General features: G+C 44.7%; 3 protein-coding genes across 9 annotated transcripts in view; 2 read left to right on the top strand and 1 right to left on the bottom strand.

Moving 5' to 3' along the window:
- rbm45 (RNA binding motif protein 45) overlaps positions 1-4,724 on the bottom strand; it is a 71,276-nt gene extending 66,552 nt beyond the window's left edge. For 2 of the 3 annotated variants that reach the window (XM_088422129.1, XM_088422128.1), the window contains exons 1-9: positions 4,359-4,724; positions 4,027-4,149; positions 3,580-3,706; positions 3,146-3,460; positions 2,000-2,129; positions 1,793-1,898; positions 1,561-1,715; positions 1,320-1,395; positions 1,112-1,246 (exon numbers count right to left, since the gene is read on the bottom strand). In XM_088422129.1, the coding sequence (XP_088278255.1) occupies positions 1,130-1,246; positions 1,320-1,395; positions 1,561-1,715; positions 1,793-1,898; positions 2,000-2,129; positions 3,146-3,460; positions 3,580-3,706; positions 4,027-4,149; positions 4,359-4,640 (1,431 nt within the window). In that variant the 5' untranslated portion in view covers positions 4,641-4,724 and the 3' untranslated portion in view covers positions 1,112-1,129. Of the gene's footprint in view, positions 1-398; positions 822-1,111; positions 1,247-1,319; positions 1,396-1,560; positions 1,716-1,792; positions 1,899-1,999; positions 2,130-3,145; positions 3,461-3,579; positions 3,707-4,026; positions 4,150-4,358 lie in introns of those variants that run through there. The other variant, XM_088422127.1, reaches the window with a different exon arrangement.
- Positions 4,725-5,430: 706 nt separating this feature from the next.
- Positions 5,431-8,306, top strand: cycsb (cytochrome c, somatic b). 2 transcript variants are annotated; one of them, XM_088422144.1, is made up of 3 exons: positions 5,431-5,580; positions 6,953-7,127; positions 7,624-8,306. In XM_088422144.1, exons 2-3 carry the CDS (start codon positions 6,959-6,961, stop codon positions 7,767-7,769), a joined length of 315 nt encoding a protein of 104 aa, XP_088278270.1. In that variant the 5' UTR covers positions 5,431-5,580; positions 6,953-6,958; the 3' UTR covers positions 7,770-8,306. The 2 variants fall into 2 exon arrangements, with proteins under 2 accessions (XP_088278270.1, XP_088278272.1); XM_088422146.1 differs by lacking the exon at positions 5,431-5,580 and adding an exon at positions 6,276-6,415.
- Positions 8,307-11,494: 3,188 nt separating this feature from the next.
- On the top strand, positions 11,495-16,586 carry LOC148419740 (uncharacterized). 4 transcript variants are annotated; one of them, XM_088422141.1, is made up of 6 exons: positions 11,495-11,697; positions 13,820-13,861; positions 14,023-14,150; positions 14,690-14,716; positions 15,960-16,013; positions 16,314-16,586. In XM_088422141.1, the coding sequence occupies exons 1-5, from the start codon at positions 11,577-11,579 to the stop codon at positions 16,011-16,013; spliced, it is 372 nt and encodes a 123-aa protein (XP_088278267.1). In that variant the 5' UTR covers positions 11,495-11,576; the 3' UTR covers positions 16,314-16,586. The 4 variants fall into 4 exon arrangements, with proteins under 4 accessions (XP_088278267.1, XP_088278266.1, XP_088278269.1 ...); XM_088422140.1 differs by having other exon boundaries at positions 11,496-11,697; positions 16,202-16,586; XM_088422143.1 differs by lacking the exon at positions 14,690-14,716 and having other exon boundaries at positions 11,497-11,697.
- The last annotated feature ends 163 nt before the right edge of the window (positions 16,587-16,749 follow it).

Below are 16,749 nucleotides of genomic sequence, written 5' to 3'. Positions count from 1 at the left end.
GATAAGCGCTGACACAAAATGGATGGGAGCGCTAGCGTTATTCTTCTATGAGCAACATGTAAAGAAACAAGAAAATATCACGAGTGGATCATGAGGCTTCACCTATGTACAAAAAAAAAGCCGTTTTAAGTGTTTTCCACTATATCCTTTTCCCCGATATCATTTAGTTGATTTTCCCCTGATAGCATGTTTTAGCAACCGCTTCACACTGAATGTAATTCCTGAGAAAGTCCTTTTTTTTTCAGTGGCAAACCACTGCTGCTGCATTTCAACTGACCTACAAATCTTTGCTCGAAAGCAAAAAAAGGATCACCATGTTCAAATGAGATCGCCGCGTTGGATAGCAACATACGGCGAAGCATCTTGGGACATGAGAGCCACACGAGGGAAACAAAAGCGACGCTTGATGCGCTGTTTTTATTTTGACTTGGAAAGACGTCACAGTGGAAACACACTTGAACATAGAAAAAAAAAAGCAGTCGTCCACTTGAGGAAAGTACAAGTTTGGACCGAGCGAGGGTTCAACTTAAATCTAACTGCTAAAATAAAAAACTAAAAATGAAAATAAGGGATTTTAGGGCCGCTGCGGATTCCCCGCCCATACCGCCAAAAAGCAGCTTGAAATGAGTCTTGACTGATGAAAAGTAAAACAAAGGATGGACTAACCCAGTAAAAAGCTCACACGCTGAAGGTCACGGCAAGGTCACCGAGCCCAAGCGTAAGGTCAAGACAGGTGTCATAGGTCGTGTCAAGCGGTCTCCCGTCCGCGTGGGTGGTCGGGTCTGTCAGGTCAGGGGTCGTTTTGTCATGACAACAGTCGCCTGGGGAACGAGAAGCTGCACAGTTACTCAGGCACAAATGTCAACACGCTGGAATTCAAAAGGAAGCGCCCCGCCATAATGCCGAGCTAGAGACCGCCACTAGGTGGCGATGTGGCTTCCGGTTCTCCCACCGTAACCTTTCTTCAAAGTGCAGTAGATTCATTTGACTTTGGCTGCGGCGGTTAATCTTAAGTCTTTTCCTCCCGCTCAAAGGCGATAGGAAGAAGCTGCAGCTAACGCTAGGCTACACGCTACTCCCTGGACGCGCCGATAACGAGTGGCAACCTTACCTGCTTCGCCGCGCCGTCCTAGTACGTGCGAAGCCTTTTGTGCGACTCTTCTCTGGGAGGGTCGGCAAACATCACCTTCATCTTCACGCCGTTGACCACGCGACCGTGGAGCGCCGCCAGGGCGTCCTCGGCGCACTCCGCGCGGAAAGGAGAGCCCCCTTTAACATTCGGAACCCTTTTGCCACTTTGCCTCCGGCGAGATGGTCACCTGCTTGTCGGCGTACTTCATGTATCCCACCTTCCGGCCCGGAACCAAGTAGACCTCGATCAGGGATCCGAAGCGGCTAAAACATACACAATCAAAGTCGTCGTTAAAGAGCTTGATCGTTTAGTCACTTGGCAGCAACCTGTTTTTTGCGATGAAGAAGCGGGCGATTTGCAACATTTATTTTGTAAGCGTCAATAAAAATAAAAAATCCCAGATGATCCAGGCGCGTGCCCGTAATTACCAGAAAACGTCCTCCAGCACATCCACGGGCAAGGGGGCGGGACTGAAGACCACAAACAGACGCTCCTTGGACTTGCTGTCGGGGGGCGCCAGCTTCTTGGGGGGAGGCAGGTTGACGTCCGTCTGGATCCGGGACACGGGCGGGCCGCCGAATCCCTGGGGGGGGGCACACGAGTCACACTGCAGTTTTACGTGGGCACGGAAAGAGGCAAGGACGGCGGCTCAATACGTACCAGATGAGAAGATGCGGGTTTGATGGCTTGACTGTTGGAGGGTCCGTTCCACACCGATGACATCATCTGGGCGGCCACAAACTGCATGGCCATTCTACCTACTGAACTACACGGGCACACGCGCGTTCATGGCGGTGTAGAGTGCAGCGCAAGGCGGCAGGCGGCAGGCGGCGATCTCGGTGGCTGGCTGTTTCCCACCTGACGTACCTGCTTCGATCTTCCCCGTCGTCCATAAAATTGACAACCAGCCTGTTCCCTGGCGGGTACTCGAATCCGTTGAACTTTTCTTTGGCGTAAACTGCCGATCCCAGATTGCTGTAGCGGATCATGGCGTGACCTGCAACCACATTGTTTCACGTGAAACGGCGGCGCTCACGGCAGCGGACGCATGTTTTCTTGTGTTTGTATCTGGAGAAGTTAAGCGTGTGATTTCCCGCATTGTGAGCAATCGGTGAAGTGTAATGTTGAATGCGCTCCAAGCGGTTGTTTTTCCTTTTCCTGGCAACACAGATCCGGTTCATTTTATCCTACCAAGTTGAGCAGCATCCGTGCTTCACCAAGTTTAGGATTGTGTGTCTATTTAAAAATGTAACTTTTGAGTTACTGTTTATAGGGCGCAACCATACTATTGGCCTTCGTTTTCGGAAAAAAGCAAAGGAAAACGCGAACGTACCGAAGCGCGAGCCATTAGGTGGACTCATTCTGTCTGAAGAGACGTTCTAATTGCTTAGCGAGTGGTAAAATATCCCATGTGCGACGCGCAATTCTCAATGCGTACATTTTGAATGGGGAGATTTTGAGACAAAGGCAGCGACGGAGGCCTCAAAGCATCACCAGCACAAGGCGCTAACACGGTGAAATAGTGATGAAAAGACTACTCCAGTATTTGAGCACCACAGCTAAAAAAGCCTTTTTTTTCTTTTTACACCCGATACCCACTGGCTTATTTGTGTACAAGTAAAAAAAAAAGGCAAAGCAATGGCAGTAACAACTATGAATGCTCTGCGTGACAGTAAAACACAAAAGCCAAGTTGAAAATAAAGCGTACTTTACCAAATAATGTGTGGAAGGCTTTTATTTTGAAGTTGTTTTGGGCGGTGTTGACGCATAACTGCTTGAGTAGTCTACTGCAAATATTGCTCCAGGCCCCTGATGCATACAACATTACAATGTTCTGAAATCGCGTTCAAATGCCAATTTAGGCCGCTGACAGTCAACCTAATTACTCTTGGTGGTGGCTAGCTGCCATAAATTATGCACAAGCTATCAGCACTCGAGTACTCCATATTTGTTTGGGAATCTCGTCCCTGTTGAACATTTGTTTTCTTTGGAACCTAGATGAGAGGTACCTACCTTTGCTCATCCCATAAGAGTCTCGCTGCAGCTCGCAGTATTCCATCCCTGGAATGATGTCGAAGAGCGCAAAGATTTGTTCCTGGGTCAGCGCGGCGCGGGTTGACACCATCAGGCAGCGGGTCAAGTCGCCGCCGCCGCCGCCGCCGCCGCCGCGGTAGTCCATCATGGAGTAGCTGATGGGCTCGGCCATGTTGAAGGGATACATGTTCATGGACTCCGCGGCGCCCGAGAAGTCGCTCCTGGCCGCCATGCTGTTGTAGTCTTCTGAGGCAGAGGATTTGTTGCGAGGTTCCGCCAGGATGGCCCTGTAAGCTGATGCAAACATCGCCACGTATGTCAAGACGCGCGTCCCAAACCTGTTATGCATACGTCAACATTTGATGATGTTTCTCAGGCGAAATACTCTTTGTGTCTCGCCTCGCCGGTCTCACCTTTGTCGCAGTTCTCGATGGCCCGGGCCGCTTGGGAGGGTTTGTAATACCTGACGTAGCCCAAACCTTTACTCTCTCCAGTCAGCTTGTTTCTGATGATGACACAATATTCTATGTCGCCGTACTCCTGTGAGGGCACCACACAGACAAACTCTTTATTTGTCAAATGTAAACCAGTACCGCATTTCCCGCACTATAAGGCGCACAGGATTATAACCTGCTTTCGTATATAGGGCGCAAAGCATTATAAGGGACATAAGATAGAAGCTGCAGTAGTGGCCGGCCTTGTGTTATGCATTCACTACGTTCCTATATGCGGCCTGATAAAAACAAAAATTGGGAACCTCTAACTGTAAACAAATGCCTTCACCTTTGGAAGTAACCAATGAGCCATGTTTCACCCATATGGGATTTCCATGTATGTACTAAATATGTGGCTGCACATACCTTGAAGGTGTTCTTGAGGTCTTCTTCGGAGAACGTTTTGGGGATCATAACAAAGATTCTGGTCAGCTCCTCATCCTCCACATCTCTGTGGCTGGAAGACGAGCGCGACTGGGCGATAAACACCTGCAACAAGTCGGAATTATTCATCGATGACAACATTCACTCCAATTGTCCGTTCACGACAGCTACAGCCATAACGAGGAAAATGTAGCATTATCCGATTTAAAACGTGCAAAGGTGTACAGTAGCTACGGGACTGTTAGCATGCTAGCATAGGCGTCAACTGCGCAGTGTGCTGCATATGGTTTGTAAAGCTTGGTGTCGGTTCCGACCTTAATGGGCTTGCTTCCATCCTGCAGGACCTGCCCGTGCATTTCCTCCATAGCGAGGCAGGCCTGCGACGATTTGGCGAACTTGACATAGCAAATGCCTTTGGACTCCTTTGTCTGCTTGTCTTTGACGACCCACACGTCCTGGACGTCGCCGAACGCCGAGAAGCGCTCCCGGAGCTCCTCTTCGGTGACGGAGCGACTGGCCACCAGGAACAGGCGGCTGTTGGGAGGGTCGTCCAGGTTTTCCGGGACCTGTTTGGTGCTCGGATAAGACTCGTCCATTTTGGATCCTCGGCTTGCGCTGGAGCGGCGTCTTCTTCGTCTATTTTGCTCCGTCTTCTTCGAAGGTTACGCGGCCTGTTACTGCCCTCCTCGGGAACTTTTCTTCAACTACAAAGAGAAAAGAAAAAAAAAGTAATCAGAAAATCGTCTTCTACTTCTTTTGGGTTCTTCGATGGGTTCTGTCTTTCTCCCCAACATACTTCATGAAACGTGTATGAATCTGCAATACGATGTCTACCCGAAAAGAAAACGAGATATTTTTTTTTAGTGGTTTTCTAAATTTGCGCGCCAAATCTGTCACTGCAGATCACTGATGTAATTGTTATTATAATGAGGCTACGTCACAGCAATCGTATCAAGAAATTGATTATAGTCATGGTACATTTCGGGCACAAATGGTGACCAAATAAACACATTTTAAACGCCAAAAACGTCATTACACTTCAGTGGGGAAATTATTTATTATTCTTTTGTAATCTACGTGTTAAATGTTAACGATGTAACAACAAGTTTTGGGTTTTTTTGCTACACCCTGACGCAACACGTAGAAAGTAATCACGAGTACTGTAAATTACGTATTGGGAGGTGACGTCACATTCTTGCCGAGTGCCGTCCACACACCCTTTCACCTACAATGTTTGCATCCCTAAGGGCAAACTAATAAGCATCCCTTTTTTCACCAAATTAATGGACAAACATATCCCACCCACGACCTAAGCTATTAAATACCCGCTTGTCAAATAATCGAGACCATAAAGGAAGCGCAAAAGATTAAAAAGAGACGTGGCCGCCGTCACATGACTGGGTGACGTCATAAACCGGCACCGCTAAGTAGGGTGACCTTCTGTGCGACCGCCACAATTCGCCCGTGTCTCGTAACGGAGAGCATTGTGAGAAGCTCGAAGGAGCCGCCTTCATTTAACGCGTTTTTAAACGGCAGGTAAGTACAGCACGTGACTTCTGAATGTTGTCGCTTTTATTTAGATTGGAAAAGAAAAACCGGCACGCTGACGATTGGGCGCTTTACGATAACTTTGGTCCATGTTTTCGAACGGACCGTGCTGACTTTCTGCTCCGAGAAGCACATTCGAAGCGTTTTGTTTGTGAGCGTATAGATGATCGCCGAACATCCTTCAAGCATCCTTGAGAGCAGCTTGTGAATCTAAATGAGCCGAGCTCTAACCCGCCTTTCTAGAACATTCCAAAAAGCAAAAGCAAAAGAAAAAGCAACACGACAAGCAAGGTGTTTGGATAAAAACGCGATTCGCTGGAGCGGAAGGATTTAAGTTTGTTAACGGTCATCGTTGGGCTAACCGCCCTGCTTTACTGGCCTGCTCCCATTTTCCATTTTCCCCATCCCCAGAATGAATTTCTACCAGCAAATTAAAGGTCGGCGCCGGCAGACGTTCACAGATCGAAAATCACGCCGAGACCATCGATCGCACCCAGTTTAATGCATTAAAGCCGCACACCTATTGAGGCAACAATACATTCGCCCCTACCGGCGAGGTTCATGCTCGGTAGCATAGAAGCTAACGCCGGTCGAGTCGAAAGTGCCTCGAATGCTAAAGCTAAGCTAATGCACTTGAACGGCCACGATGGATGCCACTTCCTCGAGCGATGCGTCACAGTGACGTGTGGTTGATGACATAAGCAGCGGGGCCGGTGTTACCTGAGACGTCCTTCACTTTAGCACAACGAGGAGAGTAGGCCGTTGCATCGCAAGTCAATCGAGAAGACCCACTCGTCATTGGCTTCGCTTGTGGAGTAATAAGGTTTGCGGAGGGTTTTTTTCGGAGGGTGAAACCGGAACACTGACACATTTCTGACACCGAGCTCAGTGGCCTTGTCCTTGTGTGAACCCGCAGCGCACAAAGGGTCATCAGCAGGTTGCGAGAAAAATAGAAAAGTCCTGCACGAGTTACTTTTTTTAATTCAATGAATTAAACAGGAAAAAAAAATCATCTTATTCAAATTGATTTTCGGATTGATGTCATTTCTCAATGTTGAGGTTGTAGTTTTATCTTTGCATCCCAAAATAACAAGAAATCAATTCAGAAAAATGTACTCATTGTCTATATGTATGTATTTATGTACAGGCCAATAAGAGGGGACAGAAACGCAAATTTTACAGAACAAGGTCACAGGCCCTGAAAGGCATACGATGTTTGTAAAAAAAAAAAAAAAAGTCACCATGAGCCAGTTTGGCATGGAGTTGCTTCATGTTCCCAATTGTTTGCTTTTAATTTGAAAAGACTCAGGCGCGGGCATTGGGATTTGCTGCAGCTAACGCGCCCTGGCTCTCGTTGCAGCTGACTATGGGCGACGTGGCCAAAGGCAAGAAGGCGTTTGTGCAGAAGTGCGCCCAGTGCCACACGGTGGAAGAGGGGGGCAAGCACAAGGTGGGGCCCAACCTGTGGGGCCTCTTCGGCCGCAAGACGGGCCAGGCCGAGGGCTACTCCTACACGGACGCCAACAAGAGCAAAGGTCAGTCGCCGGTTACCTCCCTCGCGTGCGTGTTTACCGCAACTTTTCAAGGTCGCGAATGCGACGTTGGCCTGCCTCCGCCGACACACTTTTGAGGCTAAAAATAAGTCCTGCTCAGTTTACTTGACATTCTTTTTTTAAATGTACAAATGTTTACAGTCACTGGAGTTAACCGCGTGACACGTTTTTGCTGTGATGCAATTTTGGGTTGCGTTGCTGCTATAGGAATGCAACTCTATGCGGTTGGGTTCAAGCTTTAACATGGAGCACCGTAGGTGTGGAACTCCAGTCATTTTGCTTGCGTAATCGTCATGCAATTTTGCTTGCGTTTTTTTTTTTTTTAAGCTACTATGGTCACTTTATTAAGGAAATTTAGGTCTGTTTTTTCTTTTAAATGCTGTTAGCTATTTTGGTGGCTTGATTGCACAAGTAGAAGGCTGTCTGTGTAAAACGAGTGCACCGCGACATGAATTTGTGTGTTTGCGTGTGCGGTCAGGCATCGTGTGGGGCGAGGACACGTTGATGGTGTACCTTGAGAACCCCAAGAAGTACATCCCGGGGACCAAGATGATCTTCGCCGGCATCAAGAAGAAGGGCGAGCGACAGGATCTGATCGCTTATCTCAAATCGGCGACATCATGAAGGCCACGCGTGCGCACCCGCACTTATTTAACATTTGACTTTCGGTTTCATTTTACGCTTTCGATTCACGCGCCTAACAAAAACAAACACGTGTTGTCATTTGTACAGATGGAGATGGGAGGAAAAGCGATGCGTGTGACTCGTTGTTATTGGCTGTTGTGCATGTGGCCAAAGCAATATGCGCAAAAAGACATTTTGAAAATCTGAACGTCGCAATTGGTAGAGTGTATTTTGGCTGTAGAGTCAAGGGCAGTTATTTTTTTCCTCGCCAGTTGTTTGGATGTCAACAATTGTTCTGTCATTGTACAAAAAGCAGCCCCTCTTATGCTCTAAGGTCCCAAAACATTCAATACAATTAAAAAAAAACATGCAAGCAGGCGTAAGGAGGACTGATAGTTATTTACCTGGTTTCACAGGCCTGAAAGAGTCTTTTAACTTATTTTACTGTCGAATGTTAACGAGGGGCTGCGAGGAAATACTGTATGTTGATATGGAAGTCATTGATCTATTAAAGGCAAAAACGTCCAGTCATCAAAACTTGCCTCTTGTCTTCTTTTATTTTGAATTTGTCAGATTTTTTTTTTTCTTTCAGCTGCATCCCTGCCAACATGGCTGCAAGCTGGGGGAGGAGGAACTAATGAAAAAAAATGACGTCAAAATCCTACCTCGCTATAATTAGCCACGCGAGTCCTCCAGTACGTAATTCGAGTGCCTCCTTTCAAAAAACGTTCAAGGCATTTTACATTTTCGTGTGTTAGTTTTTTGCGCCCCTGGTGCAAATTTCGCCGTTGTGTGATCTATGACAACATTGGATAATCAGCGAAAGTAAATTACGCAATGCTTGGAACGTAGGTTATGCTGCAGTATGTCCACAAGGGGGAGACAGCGTACAGGTAATGAAGATTCGTTCAAGATTAAATATAGTAACTTTAAAAGATTTGAAAAGTTTCACTTCCTACCCTTCACTGATCCCGTAGTTCATTTTTAGGAAGCCTAAGCGTAAAATAATCAAGGGTTTGATTCCAAACAGAAACTCATCATCCTTCCATCCATCTATTTATGCTAGCCGTCTATCCTCAGGAGGGTTGCTGGCTTGCTGGTGCCTATCCCAGCTGACTTCCGGACACCCTAAAGTGGTTGCCGGACAATCACAGGAGACTACCAATCGCTTACAGTCACACCTAAGGCCAATTTGATACGGGTTTTGATTTTTAAGCAGTAAAAGAAAAGTTGTTTTATAGACTATGTTCACAAAACCAGGCTCCAAAGTGAAAATGAAAATTGAGAACCTGATATATTCTAATTCTACGACTAATTCCCTGCAAACTAATACAAATAGATGCCCTACTGAACATTTGACTGTTATTTGGAGTTCATCCGAGGTATATTACATTGTGATGCGTGTGTGTCGACTCTCATTTCACATCAATTGGAATGCGTTTGCTTCATTTTAAACTCTTTCCTAGTTGCGAAGGTGCGCACACTTGTGCATTCATTCATGGTGGAACAAAGTTGCAATGATATTTTTTTTCAAACGTTTTTTTTCTGTGCATATAAAGGCTATCATTTGAAGAGGGCTGTGCAGGCTTGACCGCCACAAAAAAAAAAAAAAAAAAAAAAACGTTGTTTTTTCCCCCGCATGCACTGAGTTTGGACACGTGTTTCTCAGCGGCTGGCTGCTTGTGACCAAAGAACAAATGATCTTGTCGCCTTAGTGGCACAAGCCAGACTGTCGCCATGGCGACCGGCGCGAGCACACTAGTCCTTTTTCTTCTTCTGACGCTTGCTCCGCTTTTGCCTTGAGGGGGCAAGTCGCATTACTTTGTCTTCTACTTTCAATTACTGTGTTGTTGTTTACTCACTTTGAGCACACACATTATGCACAGTTGTTTTTGTTCCCAAATTTTAATATTCAGGCATTATGACGGGAGAAGACAATATTTTGTTTATTTCATTTATTTTCCCTTTAAAATGAATTTGAAATGTTAATCTTTTAAGCAAATTTGATGTCACTTAAATGAGTAGAAAATATACAATATCATTATATGAAATGACAATGTTAATTTAAAAACTTGATTCGGTGACTCACCATGTGTGGATATGAAGTTCACATTGAAGTTAAATTCACCCTAAATAAAAAAAACAAAACAAAAAAAAACAATAGTTAATGCAAGTCAAAAGAGCTGACGAGCGCTTTAGTGTTGATCAAAACAAAAAAATGTTGCAAGGATGCGTGACGCCAATTAGCAGGCAGGAGATGCATTCCTCTTCAAAATGAACGACAGCAACACACACGCACTCAAAAACGTGTCCAACTTGTCACCGCAACTGAACATTGTTCCCATTGTGGCACCTTTCAGTATTTGCTCCAGCCCTGTCACAATGTAAAGGCTGACCTTTGACACGGCTAGCTATTTCTATTTATATACACGCGGGTACTTTTGAAAAACATTTGAACGGCAGGAAGTTGGCGCCTAGCGATGGACGGATCCCCCTTCGGTCCGCATCGATCAGCGCAGCTCGCGTCGCCGCGGCAACCTCGGGCAAATCGGCCACTTTGCTTCGATGATGACGACGAGGATGATGAAGCGGTAGGAGGAGGCGGCGGCGGCTAAGTATAGCGGAGCCAATCAGGGGACGGCTACATTTGCTGAGTCACACTGGGGATCCTGTCTGGAGGACGGCTTCCTTCCCTCTCCTCCGTTCTCGTATGTGCATCCTTAGCGGCCGTCGTAGTAGCCTTGCTGCTTTTGTTTATTGTCAAAAAGAACTATACCCCTGCTTAAACTACTTGCAATATTCCAACTATGATTATTATGGAAGCAATAAGCGGGCCATGGGTTTGACACGCTTGTAAAACCTTCAAGTATTCATCTAACAGAATGATCATTACCTAACAGTTTTTCAACAATACTGTAATTGACATCTTAACCGGGCCAAATTATACCCATTTGTGGGCCACAACCGGCCCGCGGGCCCTATGTTTGATACCACTGGGTAACAATACAAAATGTTTTAAAACCTTTAACTGTTTACCTAACAGAATGATCTCTAGGCAGCAGTTTTTCTACAAAACAGTAATTGACAGCATTACCAGTATGCAGATGCATGATTTTGATGTACTTGATCAATTCAAGTTAAAAAAAAAATCCACGTGGCCCTTGCTTCCATGGATTCTTGATTGTGGCCCTCAGAGGAAAATAATTGGATATCTCTGCAATACACGATAACACTCTTCATTTTGGATTGATTAGCAATGACTTGGCGAATGACGAAGTTGAAAAATCGAAAAGCCCTCTCGGGATGATGCAATGCAGTGCTGGGCGCTACCATCTCGAGATTTAAGACAAGTTTATGATTTTTTTTTTTCTTAAAAAAAAAAAAAGTCAAGCGAGGATCATGCAGTTAAATCTCAGCCAATAGATGGCCTCCATTGCCTAGGGGAGGGGGAATGGGGGGGGGGAGGAATTGGTTGCATCCCCTGCCAGTTTTCTCGCTTTTTGAACAAATGGAGCTTTTGTTTGAAATTCCCTGTGAAAGTCATTGCTGGTGAAAGTGAAGCGCAAATTGCGGACATGACTGGAGAGCATCCCTTCCCTTTGGACACTTTTGTTGTCCTTTTTCCATTCGGCACCAATGTCCCTCTCGCTTCTGCACCACAACACTCTCTCTCTCGCTCTCTCTCGCTCCTATGTTGGCATTGCCCTGCTCGCCCCCCCTCCCCTCCCTCTCCCCCGTTAGCAGGAAGAGCAGAGCAGACGAGGACGGGACAGTCGAGGCGGCGCAACAAGAAGCAGCAGCAGCATCATGGACGTTCTGAAGAAGGGCTTCTCCATCGCCAAGGATGGCGTGGTGGCCGCCGCAGAGAAGACCAAAGCAGGCGTGGAGGAGGCCGCCGCCAAGACCAAGGAGGGGGTCATGTACGTGGGTGAGTCGGCAAAGGACAAATGACGATGATGGCAAATGTTTCAAAGGGAAACGTGCGCAAACAGATCGTGCGATGTTCTGATCGGGAAAGACGAAAATGTCCCAAAGCGGAACGTGGCAACGGGGAGGCGTGCCATTTTAAAAATTAAACTGAAAGACGCAGGGTTATGCGGAGTGCGATGTGGAAGGTTCAGGACGGGATGGAAGGGTGGGGTGTGTGTGTGTGTGGGGGGGGGGGCACGTTGGCGAGGAAGTCCAGCCGACATTCTGGGTGTGGCTTGGCCCACATTAAGTCCAATGTACAAATAGAAATGGAAAATCAAATTAGGACGCCGCATCAAGTCGGTCAAAATACACAAGAGCCCTTTGCCACTGTACTGCTGATGGATGGCTTGGGCCGTCCAAATGAATTCACAGCTGATGGATTATCAAACTCATCGACAAAGATTTGAGTAACCTCTGGATTTTTCACCAACATTAATTAGATGCAAACGTGTACTCATCAATGCAAAAACTTTGCATATGCTGAAATATACCTCGGGGAAACGGCTGCAAACGAAAATGCTAACAATGCAAACGTACAGAAGGCTGCACTATATAACACGCTATAACATTAGCTAGCATGTTATAGACAGTCGCAAGTTGTAGGATCAACAAGTCATTTTGGCCATATATTCATAAATGACAACATTCTTACAATGAAATTACAACTCGTGGGCCGGATTTTACCGCGAGACAGACGACAGCGATTGCTCTCAAGTGAAGCCGCGCCGTCCTTCCTCGCTACAAAATGTCATATCAACAGCGTCCAGAGGCGGCGCCCAAAAACAAAGCTCAAGCCAAGCCAAGCGCAAACAAAGCACGGACTATAACTGTTAAAGGATCAACTAAATCCGTTCTGAAACATCAGAACACAACAGAACCACAACAGAAAAAAAAAAAAAAAAAAAAATCAGTCTGCTTTCATTCTGGAGGACTGCACGGAATGTTGGAAAAGGCAAAGAGTTGGACAATTACAAATAAAACTTATGCAATGATTGATTCTTATCAAACTATTTATCGATTCGCTGTCAAGTCATCAATGAATGGTCACACCTCTGGTTTGTTTGCCATCAATATTTGAGGTATCCCCTTCAAACTGATGACAAAACAGACATGTACTTCAACCCAACGTAGAAGTTCACGTGATTAGAGGGAAATGCCCTAGATGGGCTAAAGAATAACATTTATGTGGCAGTGATATAACACTTGGAGCACATAAATATATATAAAAACGAATAAGAATTGCCAGATCTATTATTCCACCCCCATGATGAAAACAATTTACTACATATTTTGAGAGAACATAAGAATATAAAGAGCTATTTTTAATTAAACTTGTATCTCAGGGTTCCATCTGCGAGGGTCGAGTCATCTGAATGGAGTAGCTTCATTTTGGCAGGCAAAGGCTTAGTAAAATAAGTGATTTGTCGCCATCTTGTGTCATCTAGAGGAAATACCCAACATTTGGACGTTTAAGGGAGGATTTTGCTTATTTGCGGCATGCAAAAATAAGAAATGCTCTTTTTCACTCGTATTTTACAAAACGTTTAAATCCTGTGGCACAAATTGAGAAAGCCTAGAATAGAAGCTAGAGTAGCGGTTGGACTTGCGTTATGCATCCACTAGATGGCGCTGCGCTAAAGGAAACGTCAACAAAAAAATCAGGCAAGTCACATTTTCAATCTGAAATGAAGAATAAAGATGCTTTTTGGAACGTATTATCTGAAGAATGGAAAGAACACCTCTTTAGATTACAAATGAAGGGTTTAAAAGTACATCATTATGATTCAATTAAATATGACGCTTTATTTTTAAATCAAATTGCAAGCAAAAACCTTCAAATATATCTTTTTGTTGATTTAAAAAAAGCTTTTGGATTCATTCCACAAAATCCAAATGATGAACTTTCCCCATTTCAATTCCAATATGCTGGCAACGTGTCCGTTTCCTCATTCTTTCCTTCCTGTCTGTCGCTGTCTGCTAGTGTAGTCTGGTTACATCTTTAATTATTCATCAAAAGCAAGCCGACCCCGATAGTGGCTTACCGCACGCTCATCATGTCCTTAATGTGTTCTTTTCAGGAAACAAGACGATGGAAGGCGTGGTGACTAGCGTCAATACAGGTGCCCAAATAAGTTTTCCGGCAAATGATGATTTTGTGCGATAGGCCTAGAGATAGCGCAGCACTAGAAACGTAGTGCCAAAGTCGAATAAATCAGACACGGGCGGCACTACACTTAGCCGGCTTACAGTACGACATGGTGGGCTCCCCTTGTCCTCGCAGTGTCCCAGAAGACAACGGAGCAGGCCAACATCGTGGCGGACGCCGCCGTTACCGGGGCCAACGAGGTGGCGCAGGCCACCGTGGACAGCGTGGAGAACGCCGCCTTATCCACAGGATTCGTCACTGTGGTGAGCCGTGGCGTCTTCCCACAGTCTTTGCACTCTTTTTATGTTTTTGTTCCCATCAAGCGATTCAATATCCGAGAGTTTCTGAAGCTCCTTTACCCTAAAATATGAAAATAAAGTATGAAAAAAAATATTTAGTAAGTATGTAGTTTGCATAGGTTGAATGTACGGACTCGTGTAGACGTAAAAAAATACGTCTGGAATTGAATGACTTAATTCTTTTAATTATTTATTTGACTTTGCTAATCAAGTTTTGGGCATTTTGTTAGCTGTGGTGCACCAGAATATCTGGCCAACAGGCGACGCTGCACTATGTTGGACGAAGATCATCAACATCATTTACATATCTGGGAGGAGCTATCGTTAGCCTGGATTGTTAGTGGAACATTTTTTTTTGCAACGAAATCTCCCAAAAGACAGAATAACAGTGCTTTGTTTATGTCCTCAAATGCGGCCCCCGGGAAGTCCTGCCACTACATTTGTCTCCTCTAATATAATGGTTTGTCTTTGTTTCTGTTTGTGTCTGGACTGAATGGAAACAGGAGGAGGCGGTACCGGCGACTGAGGAGGTGCCTGATTGGTTGGATGGATGAATTGATGAATGACTTGACAGAATGCATGGCATGATTCTCTGCCGCTGTTGCTTTTAACCTCATTTATTGTATGGGCTAAAAACATTTTTTTAGCACGGGAAATGGCTTTGAGAATTTCAAGTATTCCTACTCAAAAAGTAAAAGATTTAAGATACGATCTGTACCTTGCAATATTGTATTTTGATGTTGATAATATTTTTATTTGATCAAATTATTTCTTAGCTTTATTATTTTGTAATTATTATTTTTTCTTTTGCATAATATATATATATATATTTTTTTAATGGTTTTTGGATTTTATGCAAATGAAAGACTTAGAGACTGAGCAACACGGCTGCTAATATTAAAGAATTGTGAAGAAGAAAAACCTGACAGTTTGAATCAACATAGTACTAACTCTCATCAAATGTACTAAAGCATTCAAACGTTTACCATACTGACGATGTCATCATGTTTGGAACCTGTGTTCTTGATCTTTTACTGACCAAAATCGCATGTGACGATACCAATCTGCTTCTAACCATGACTAATCTTGTCCCCTCCGACTAACTTCATCAATTCATCTTCACTTTAACCGGAACTTGAATACCATTTCGAAAACGGTTCAGGCAGGGCAGAGGCTCCGCCTTCGCAAACGGCACACGTTGATAGGGTGTAGCGCGTGACGATGGCGACCCCGGGTGGCCAAAAGTGGTAACTACCTATCATATTATATGGACGCATATTATAAGTGACGTATGCGCGTTTAACAATTCGTACGACTCTAAATTGTGTTGAGTTCACCGATTGAAAACTTGCAAGGTATTTTCAATACTACTCTCATATGCACAACTGTGACGACACTTCACGTCTTTGCATGAATAGCGGATTGTCTTCTTGTATTTTTTATTAACAAAAATATATCCAGTATTACATATTTTATAGGGCCGGTAAAGTAGTGGTTTAAACGACGTAACGACAGTTTCTGCCTATGATGACGTGTACGCAAAATATATATTTTTAAAATTCTGACCATTTCTTTTTTGGGCAATGTGAGGAATTTTCCAGCCCTCAAAAATCTATATAATAAACACACAACACACACAGCGACAGCGACAATTGTATCGCCAGAGAATGCTGAAACAAAGAGTGTCTTTGTTTTGGTGAAATGCAATAATAAATATACAAGATGACAAAATGGTGGCAGTCATGTGATCAGTGTGCTGGCTTTCTCCTGCAGACCGATGCTCCAAAGACAGATGGAGGGGAACAGACTGAACAAAGTTCCCAGTAGGTGAGTAAACAAATGTAGTGTTTCATATTCAAGCATCTTATTAGCATTGTTGTATTTTTTCACCATATGATACGGGAAGTCACAAAGGATGAATGAATTTCTCGATTTCAGAAAAACGACGTGTGCAATTATGCTATCAATTTATGTACCCGTTTCGTTAAAACTTTTTTTTTTTTTAAACTTTCTAGTGTCACGTTAGCCTGTCAATACTCACTTCCTGTTTGTGGCCGTCCAAATGAGGAGAAAGAAGACCAATCCCGCCTTTCCCTTGCTGTCTTGCGTTTCACCCTTTCCTCACAGCTCACGACTGATTGGTTGAAGTGTGAAGTGACGTCAAACCGGCTCAACCGTGCTGCCTCGTCCAATCACAGGGCTGGAAATCAGAAACACTTCCGATGCCTTTTGCCATGCATGTAGCTTTGCTGAGAAACACGAACACAACACACACACAACCTTTAATCAATCAAAACACACACTTACCCGCAGCCTTTGTCGCTCATATTAACTAAGCTTCAGTGCTAGTTTGTTTTATAAAATAATAAAACTGTAATAAAGATACCTTTAATGTCCAAATGTGATGATGTTATTCGGCATTCTCCGTCTCGTAAAAGGGTTGTGACACCGGGATTCGGTGCGATATTTTCAAGACGAAAACATTAGTGGCCTTCAACGTTTTTAGGTAAATTGTATTGGGACACGCGTGGTGCCGAAGAAACGGACCCGGAGGCAGAGTATC

The sequence above is a fragment of the Hippichthys cyanospilos genome, chromosome 8 (assembly GCF_059441005.1).
Source record: "Hippichthys cyanospilos isolate Australia breed blue-spotted pipefish chromosome 8, RoL_Hcya_1.0, whole genome shotgun sequence".
NCBI classification, from domain to species: Eukaryota; Metazoa; Chordata; class Actinopteri; order Syngnathiformes; family Syngnathidae; genus Hippichthys; species Hippichthys cyanospilos.
This window is presented reverse-complemented; position numbering and strand designations above follow the sequence as displayed.

Excerpts from the sequence above, each read along its gene's own strand:
- LOC148419740 (XM_088422141.1), top strand. The coding sequence starts at position 11,577 with ATGGACGTTCTGAAGAAGGGCTTCTCCATCGCCAAGGATGGCGTGGTG. Across the intron at positions 14,151-14,689 it reads CCACAGGATTCGTCACTGTG|GAGGAGGCGGTACCGGCGAC; the intron begins GTGAGCCGTGGC and ends GAATGGAAACAG. Across the intron at positions 14,717-15,959 it reads CGGTACCGGCGACTGAGGAG|ACCGATGCTCCAAAGACAGA; the intron begins GTGCCTGATTGG and ends TTTCTCCTGCAG.
- cycsb (XM_088422144.1), top strand. The coding sequence starts at position 6,959 with ATGGGCGACGTGGCCAAAGGCAAGAAGGCGTTTGTGCAGAAGTGCGCC. Across the intron at positions 7,128-7,623 it reads GGACGCCAACAAGAGCAAAG|GCATCGTGTGGGGCGAGGAC; the intron begins GTCAGTCGCCGG and ends GTGTGCGGTCAG.